Source organism: Neoarius graeffei, chromosome 25, assembly GCF_027579695.1.
Source record: "Neoarius graeffei isolate fNeoGra1 chromosome 25, fNeoGra1.pri, whole genome shotgun sequence".
NCBI lineage: Eukaryota > Metazoa > Chordata > Actinopteri > Siluriformes > Ariidae > Neoarius > Neoarius graeffei.
The window spans coordinates 55256050-55265716 of record NC_083593.1 but is presented as its reverse complement, the minus strand read 5'-3'; the positions used below and the strand labels follow the sequence as shown (position 1 = coordinate 55265716).

The window sequence follows — 9667 nt, the reverse complement described above, 5'->3', positions numbered from 1 at the left end:
GCCTTAGCTTAGCACACAAACCTCTACATTAACCCACCCTTTTTTTTACGGTCCCGATGCTGACGCTGGACACTTCCAGTCAGGATGAATGGTTAATTTGGCTTCTGTGTCCTGAGCTCTGGAGGTAGCTGATTGAAGTCCGTTCACCATGAGGTAGCTCTGGAGGTACCGGTAGCTGATCAAAGCTGGGGAACTCATAGCCTAGAGGTTAGGGAAGTTGCTTTGGGACCAAAAGGTTGCTAGTTTGATTCCCTGGACCAGCAGGAATGGCTGAAGTGTCTTTGAGCAAGGCACCTGCTCCCCAGGATGCTCTTGGTATGTTGTATGTAGCTCTGGATAAGAGTGTCTACTAAATACCTGTAATGTAAGTCAAATGGGTGATCCAGAATGATGTTTGTACAGTGATGATTGATTGTCAGGTAGTGTTTTGTCATATATGAAGTTTGCATGAGTGAATTGAGCAAAAAATGTATATATTTGTTCAAGAATCTATTTATGAATGCAAATTTTCATCAAATGTTGAAATCAATGTTCTGTAACAAAGTTTTTGTGAATAACTTTACAAATTATTCTGGGTTTTTTTTTTACCCCATTTTTACTTTTAACTTAAAGGCTGTTGACATCATTAACTTTTAAATATTTCTGACCATTCCTGAGTAATAATGACCAAGTACCAATATGGATATGCTTTCTAGTAATTTCTGCATTTATGGATTAAAGAGGAAATACAGTCGATAAGATTTTTTTTCACCCTTATTACTGTATATTATCAATAAAAGTCTAGTGTCGAGCTCCAGGGTGAAGTTTAGTTCATGTTTACAGACAACAGTAAGACACACCATGTGATAAACCACACTGACACGTCATATATGAGAGAGAGAGAGAGAGAGAGAGAGAGCACTAAAGATCTGGATGAGAAATGTACAGAGAAGATTTTAACACACTTGCGTTCTTGTTCACAACATTATCCTCGTGTTAATCAGATTTGTCTCCGAACTGCTCCTTTAACCGTGTTGTGATCCACTATTTATTTCCGAACCCTTCCTCATATCACAACATGTATGTGTTTGACACACCCTGTGTACTTTGCCCTCTGTTCCTCTCCTGTGTAAATCACGAGAGCACATGAGAAATGATTAAATAAAATGGAGGAATGTGAGATAAAGTCATGAGGATGGATCCAAGCAGGCCTTCAGTATGGGGCGGAGTCTTCACCATGATAACTTTAGGACTGCAGTTGTCATGAACAGTTTTGCACTCATGTCTCCATCAAGTGATGAACAGTTTATAATTTCAACAAAACAGACTTCATGTTAAAACTATAATGAATTTCCTGGTTACACAGTTATACTTTGTGACTCTATAGGACACCGTTATAGAAGCAATTTATTTATAATCACGCTATCTGTTACCACCCAGATGAGGATGGGTTCCCTTTGGAGTTTGGTTCCTCTCAAGGTTTCTTCCTCATGATGTCTGAGGGAGTTTTTCCTTATCACCATCACCTCAGGCTTGCTCATCAGGGATAAATTATTGGTAATCTTATTATAAGAACTACTGGATCATTTTAGCTGGACTCAAGAGAGTTTCGTTTGATAAGATGTGATTATTTTTGCAGTGAATTGTAGTGGATGCAAACCTTTGCACTTTACGCTATATCCTATCAGCTGTATAAAAAATTGATCAAATTATTAAATGGAAATATGTAATTAAAATGAATCATAGTCCTACATACATACCATTGTCCTTAAATTTATCGTGAATTCTTCTTTATCTCGTCTGATCAGATCCGATTCCTCGACTCGATGAGTCGAAACAGGAAGTACTGGGTTTTTTTAAATAGAAAGTTTACTGTAATCTACATTAGCTTTTGATGTTGGTGTAACAATAACACCCACAACATTTGTAGATTTGGGGGAAAAAAGAAAGAAAGAAAGTATATCTTTAGTATATTTCTGTTGACAGACACTTTGTGTCACTAGATGGCGCTACAAACCTGATGGACTGTCTCAACCTGGATTATTTTTCAGTTGTTCACCTTGAATCATATTCCTCAGGAATTACAGTGAGATTAACAGGAAGTGTGTGTTATGAGAGTGAGGAATGTCACACTGGACTTGATGACAGTTTCAGGAAATTTCTAAACAAGTTAAATCCATCATTTTCCCAAAAATGAATCACTTACAAACTCCAACCGTCACCAGATCATATTTTTATTAATAATTTGTGTTAAATTAAATAATCAGCTGCTCAACACTGGTTCTGTGCGCTCTTTGCACTGATAGATGAGTGCCAATACTTTTAGTACTTATTTCTGTAGTTGGTAATGGTTCAGCTACTATTGAATGCAATACAAAATGAAGCAAATGTATTGAGTGTGTTTGGTTTCAGTGTTTAAACTGTGCATTGTTGAGGAATGGGGTTGGGCGATACAATAAAAATATATCTCGATACTTTTCTATGATACACGATATGGATCACGATATTTACTTCAGGTTTGCTAACCAGCTACCAGCAAAACACTTTTAAAATATAATTTGGATCATTTTAATAAATTTTAGTCACTTACTACGAAAATTTTAACAATAAGCAACTTTATTAGGAACACCCATACATCCACCTGCAGCTGTTTGATGCGGTTCTCTAATCAGCCGATCCCTCGACAGCAGCACGATGCATCAAATCACGCAGATACAAATCAAGAGCTTCACTTAATGTTCACAATGTTCAAACATCAGAATGGGAAAAATTGTGATCTCAATTTCCGTGTGAATTTCTTTCACTGTGGCATGGGTGTTGGTTTGAGCCAGATGGACTGGTTTGAGTATTTCAGAAACTGCTGATCTCCTTCCTGGGGTTTTCACACACAACAGTCTCTAGAGTTTACACAGACAGAATGGTGCCAAAAACAATAAAAACACAGAGTGAGTGAACGACAGTTCTGTGGGTGGAAAAAAAAGACGGCTTGTTGATAAGAGAGGGTCAGAGATCAGAAAATGGCCAGATTGAGCAGTTTGAGCTGCCAGGAAGGATATAGTAACTCATATAATCACTCTTTACAACCGTGGTGAGCAGAAAAGCATCTCAGCAACAGCAAAACACACTGGGTTCCAGTCCTGCAGCCAAGAACAGGGATTTTAGAATCGAGAACAAGTGACATGTGATAAACGTATATCGTGACGTAATGTATCATGATACTGATATTATATCGCCGTATTGCCCAACCCTATTCAGGGAAAAATATTCGATATAATAGTTCTGAGGTTTGCATCCCAGCTTCTTGAATGTTACACAAATAATTAACAGTTATTCCATGAAATCGAGTCGTACATGAGCTGATAGCTGACAAGGCGCGTAGCACTGAGTTGTCTATAATCCATGTACGCTGAGATTGAGTGGAATAACTGTTTTATTCTATCCACATTCACTGGATTTTGAGAAACAGAGCATTTGAGTTTTATTTTTTGCAAATTCGATAAATAAAAACTTTACACAAAACATCCGACAAAATCATTTCCACTTAGAATGTAAACAAGCCGGTGAAACGACAGAAGCAATTTGTGAAAAGTGTGATAATAATAATAATTCTTGAAAAATAAAAAAGATACGTTCTTACCATCAAATACTTTTATTCCATATTTTGTTAGGGGTTTTTTTTGTATTTTTTGGGGTTTTGTTTTCGAGTAGAATTTTTATTTCGTCCTCGGTTGGTTCAGCAATACACTCCACCATTTCGTTTTTCTCTACTCACAGTATATGAGCTGATATCCTAATAGTAGAGTAGCCAATCAGAGCACGTGATTGCTCATATCCAGTGAATGTGGATAGAATAATTTCTGATATCTTGTACTTCAGATGTTTTCCTTTATATTCTCTGAACAACTTATTTTTGTTCTTACAAGTTAAAAAGTTCAAATAATTTATTTTCGTTCAAATTATTAAAACAACATTTCTTTTCTTACTCAGTGAATAACTATAATGAATCAAGAAATATTTTTATGATGAATCTGCATTATGTTTTGTTATCCAGGAACGCCCACATTTTATTTTTAACATTATTTACTTTTTTTTGATAAATTGCAAATGAGCAATACATTTTCATAGTTTCTCAGTACTGACAGGGAGCACAAACTTTTGCACTCAACCATACTGTATAAAATGTGCACCAGTAGTAGGTATGATACATGATATAAGCACAAGCAAACAAAGCAAGGCACACAAATTTATTATTTTCAAACCACAGCAATATCATAAAAATAGTTTAAATATACTATAATACTTTCTTTTAACTATGTACACATCACATCATACAGAAATATAGAACATAAAACAAACATACAAAGGCATTTCTTTTGGCTTTTTATACAGTGCTGTACAAAAGTCTTAGGCACATGTAAAAAAAATGCTGTCGACCAAAACTGGCTTTAAAAAAGGAAATGAAATGTTTCAACATTTTTAAAAAATACGATAAACAGTAATCAATAAGCCGTAATAAATGAAACAAAGTCGATATTTGGTGTGCGACGACCCTTTGGTTTAAAAAAATAAAAAATAAAATAAAATAAAATAGTAATCTCAGGTCCAGTGAGTGCAGTTTTATGTGGAAATGATCTGTAGGTTTTACTGAGCATCTTCCAGAACCAGCCCCAATTCTTCTGGACACTTTGACTGTCACACTCGCTTCTTCATTTTGCACCAAAACCCAGCAGCCTTCATTATGTTTTCTTTTTTCATCTGAAAAGTGGTTTCTTAAAAGTGGTAATATGCTGCTCAGATATATATTTTTTTTCTGTATCATTTAATTTTGTGCTGGAAAAAATGAACATTTGGAACTCTAAAATGTTTTTGTAATGTTTTAGCTCGATAATGTAGAAGTCATAAAATAGACAAAGTTTGTATGAAAATAAAAATCAAAAGGGTGCCGAAGACTTTTGTACAGTACTGTATGGAGTGCAAAACTCTATTTTGCATATCAGAGTATATTTGCGATGATTATACTGGATGGATATACGAAGCAGCAGGCGTGTGCTCAACCACAGGAAGTAAAACTCAGGCGAAAAAAAGGTGCCATGCGGCTTGTGTAATAACGGCGTCACGACACGAATCAGGATCAGTCGTCAAAATCTGGAATATCATCGTAGGAATAGCCGCGGTAACCTTTGGAGGCGTAGTAGGCGATCCTCAAGTGATAAAAGCCAGGAAGGAAGACGAGCACGCCGATGATGAGCACGGGAATCGTCCGGTCTGGGTTCTGAGGGAACAAAAATACCAGAACGTCAAGGGTGTAGTCGTTCATCTGGCCTGCCATCAAAACAACCGTGACGACCAAAACATCAAGCAGAACTGAAATGTGACGATGTGAGAGAGGACCAACCTCCACGACAAACTGTTTACAACAGGAACATCAACAAAGGACTAAATTTTGTTCCTCGAGAGAAGATCGACCCAAAACATCCATCAGAACTGAATCTGCTCCTTTTTCTGGAATTAAGGTTAAACTTTATCATCCAATTTAATGTTTATTATTCGTTTTTATTTATGTATCTCCACACACACAGTTTTAACATTTATCCATCTTCCTGTCCACTCGACACACTCACTACATAGCGTCCAAATTAAACAACATGCCGGTTGACGTTTAGGCACTCTTCTCTCTGTGTTCACGAACATTAAAGTATTGGCACCCCTTGGGCTCAACCTGTGAGATGTTGCAAGCGACAACAACATTCCGGTGTAAATGAATAAATGTGTCCGAATCACAACCACACGACCTCCAGAGAAACATCGAGACGAAACTAGGGCCACACCAATTCAATTAGTTGGTTCTCGGAATCGCCGCTTGAAGAAGATGCAAAATGAAAAAAAAAATCTAAATCAAACTCCCGCCAGCAGGTCACGTGACGTCGAAAACCAATCAAATCGCCCCTTTCACTTTCGATAAAGACTTGTGGAAGAAACATGCCTGTGGAGGGGAATCCTGCAAAGCCTGTGTTTGTGATTATTAGGATATTCAGCGAACAGAAGCATAAAATCTTTGACAGGTGTGTTGAAATTCTGTTTACTGGTTTGCCTGTATTGTTTGGTCTATTTCCACCGCTAATTTTACCATCAGAGCATTTTTTAAATTTTATTTTTATTTCGCCCGCTTGCTTCATATTTTTCCTGAAAAAATCCGAGAACCAACTAATTAAATTGGTGTGGCCTAGGGTGCAAAAAGTTCTGGAGTCAAATTATATCATTTCAGAGTTCCCTTTCTCACCCAGAAAATGATTACACACTCGCCGGCCACTTTATTAGGAACACCCCTACATCCACCTGCAGCTGTTTGATGCGGTCCTCTATAATCAGCCGATCACAAGGCACAAACTCACGCAGATACAAATCAAGAGCTTCAGTTAACGTCCACGATGTTCAAACAGAATGGGAAAAATTGTGATCTCAATTTTCGTGTGACTCTCTTTCACTGTGGTATGGGTGTTGGTTTGAGCCAGATGGAGCATGAAGGTTTGAGTGTTTCAGAAACTGCTGATCTCCTGGGGTTTTCACACACAACAGTCTCTAGAGTTTACACAGAATGGTGCAAAAACAGAAAACACTTTCTGAGAGAGTGAGCGAGCGACAGTTCTGTGGGTGGAAACAAACACCTTGTTGATAAGAGAGGTCAGAGGAAAATGGACAGAATGAGCAGTTTGAGCTGCCAGGAAGGATATAGTAACTCATATAATCACTCTTTACAACCGTGGTGAGCAGAAAAGCATCTCAGCATTGGGTTCCACTCCTGCAGCCAAGAACAGGAATCTTAGAATCAAGAACAAGTTACCAAATATTGCATTTCATATTCAATAACACAGTTTATAGTTACATTTAGTGTTGTGGAACATCCATAAAAGGACTTCCTGTTCTCTCTTATGTTATAGCAGTTTAAAAAAATTTTTTTCTCTCACCAGCACCTTTTTTCTCTCTCATGAAGTTAATAAGACAAGAAAAAAAAGTAACTTTGTCATGCTACTGAGAGAAAATTAATCAACACATTCTGACCAAGCAGAATTGAGAATTCAGCAGCACTGTGATATGATCAGGCTTATTCCATATATTCATTATGATTATGCTATATTTGGTTTATATATATATATATATATATTTTTTTTTTTAAACTCACCTCAACATGAATGTATCCGGTGAGGAGCAGAGAGCCGATAATAATTAGTAAAGACCCGACCAGGAAGAGGAACGTCGCCAGAGCGATGGCCTTGTATGGAACTTTCGGTGGACTTCTCTTAAACTGTGAGAAATTAAAAACAGTGGGGGGAAAATGAATTTTAAAGAGATACTCTGATGTTTTTCAGCCTCATTTTAATCCACTGCATCTGTATCAAACATATGTGCTGTGACTGGCAGGGAAATGATTCGCTCAGCTTTATCTCAGATTAGATTTGCAAAGTAAGCTGACTGTACGAGTTGTTTAACACATTTAATGAAAGGTTATATAAATGACATGATAAGATGAAATCATATGTTTTTCTTTCATTTTTGCAGGACCAAATTGTAGACAGGAACTAAAGTTATGAGCGAGGAACTGAAGAAACATCGGACCACACGTGCCGTAAGATCAGTCAAGACAATCGCTTGAATTTGTCGCTTTACTGCATCATAACTACTTTGAATAGAATTCATTCAGAGAAGAAAAAGTATTTCCAGCTCAAAGAACCAATTCTACAGATTCAGAGCTTCATTTACACACAAACACCTTTGACTGAAGAATTTGTTCAGCTTTTCAACAAAATATTTTTCAAATTAACGTTTACTGAGCTCAAAATCTGGCCGTAGGTTTCCACTAAAAGTGCGTGCAAAGAAAGGTTTTGAAATTGCCCGCTCTTTGTTCTGATGATAGAGTGGATTTACAGTGCTGTGCAAAAGTCTTAGGCACATGCAAAGAAATGCTGTAGATAAAAAAAATGGCTTAAAAAAATAATGAAATGAAATGTTTCAACATTAAAAAAATACGATAAACAGTAATCAATAAGCCATAATAAATGAAACAAAGTCAATATTTGGTGTGAAACGACCCTTTGCTTTGAAAAAACAAAACAAAACAGTAATCTCAGGTCCAGTGAGTGCAGTTTTATGTGGAAATGATCTGTAGGTTTTCCTGAGCATCTTCCATAACCAGCCACAGTTCTTCTGGACACTTTGACTGTCACACTCACTTCTTCATTTTACACCAAAACCCAGCAGCCTTCATTATGGTTTCTTTTTTCATCTGAAAAGTGCTCTCTTATGGAATATGCTGCTTAGATACAAACTTTTTTCTGTAATATTTAATTTTGTGCTGGGAAAAAAAAACAACATTTGGAACTCTAAAATGTTTTTGTAATGTTTTGACTCGATCATGTAGACATCAGAAAACAGAAACCTATAACAAAGTTTGTATGAAAAAAATAGGGTGGATAAGAATTTTGCACAGTACTGTAGATTAAGGTAAAAACACAACAACATTGAATTATTGTAATTATTATTATCATTATTAAAGCTGTTCCTTCTCACCTGCAGATCGATGTAACCTTCATCGCTGTTCGCAAGTCTGGAGTATTTCACTTTATTGTTTGAGATTCCCCCAATGGCTGAATTGCTCCGAACGGGCATCATGACCTGCGTGATACCAACATGGAGGATAATAATAATAATAATAATAATAATAATAATAATATGAACATGCATATGGGTGCAGCACTGTTTAAGACATAAAATGCAGCTCAACATTCCTCAAATAAATAATTAAGAGAATATAATGTAAAATATACAGCCCTGTGCAAAAGTATTGGCATCCAAAGGACATAATTATCTCGAATTACAAAATAAAAAGGAGAATAAAAACAAAGGTGAGAAAATCTGGAGACTAAAATCATAAAGTTGATAAAGATACGGATATAAAAACATAAGAGATAAAATATAGCGATAAAAATATAAGAGTTGCGCATTTTGAACTGATATTTTTCTCCCTGGAGCATTTCCCTGAGCTTACTGCAGTTAAAAACCTGGAATAAAGCCTGAGCTGTGGCTCATGCATACAACAGTATATTTTAAAGTAATAAAATAAATAATATAGTCACTAACTTTTCTTATAAAGCTGCAGGAATCCCGTCAGGCTCCTTATTTTCATTTATTAATTTATTTAATAAAATAACCAGCCTGTTTGTTCGCTCTCTCCATTCTTTACATTGTTTACTTCCGGGTTGGTGGCGTCACTCATGTCGCATGACTGGAGAGGAGGCGAATCCAGCCCAGAGAGGAAACGGGGTCGCCGCCATTTTGGACAGTGTTACTAATTACTACGACACGTCTTCGCGGCGGCCATATTGGAAAAGGCTCGATTCAACAGGAAATCATTGTAAGTCTATGGAGTGATGCTAGTTTAATCTAATCAAATCAACCGCAAGTCTCTTTCTGTTTAACTGATTTATACAGGTAATACGTGCATAAACCAGGGGTGATTTTTAAGAGCTTTAAGGTATGAGGGGTGCTTTGGTCTTTCTGGTGTAATCATGGGAAACACTTATGAATGGACACAAGGATTAGCTGGTGTCTAAGGACAACAATGAATTCAACTGAATTGATTGAGTTTCTCCTCTCCCTGTGCTCCCTGGGTTTCTGTCAGATTGATTTTTAT

At 36.7% G+C, this 9667-nt stretch overlaps 1 protein-coding gene across 1 annotated transcript; it reads right to left on the bottom strand.

Annotated features, from left to right (window-relative positions):
* Positions 1-4041: 4041 nt before the first annotated feature.
* On the bottom strand, positions 4042-9242 carry tmem230a (transmembrane protein 230a). The gene is made up of 4 exons (XM_060908269.1): positions 9115-9242; positions 8545-8649; positions 7160-7282; positions 4042-5251 (listed from the first exon to the last, which is right to left on the bottom strand). Exons 2-4 carry the CDS (start codon positions 8644-8646, stop codon positions 5111-5113), a joined length of 366 nt encoding a protein of 121 aa, XP_060764252.1. The 5' UTR covers positions 8647-8649; positions 9115-9242; the 3' UTR covers positions 4042-5110.
* Between the last annotated feature and the right edge of the window lie 425 nt (positions 9243-9667).

What these genes read in the sequence shown, in the direction of transcription:
- tmem230a (XM_060908269.1), bottom strand. Translation starts at nt 8,646, where the DNA reads ATGATGCCCGTTCGGAGCAATTCAGCCATTGGGGGAATCTCAAACAAT. An exon ending in AAGGTTACATCGATCTGCAG is followed by an intron (nt 7,283 to 8,544) that starts GTGAGAAGGAAC and finishes AATTTCTCACAG; the next exon opens with TTTAAGAGAAGTCCACCGAA. An exon ending in CCGGATACATTCATGTTGAG is followed by an intron (nt 5,252 to 7,159) that starts GTGAGTTTAAAA and finishes TTGTTCCCTCAG; the next exon opens with AACCCAGACCGGACGATTCC.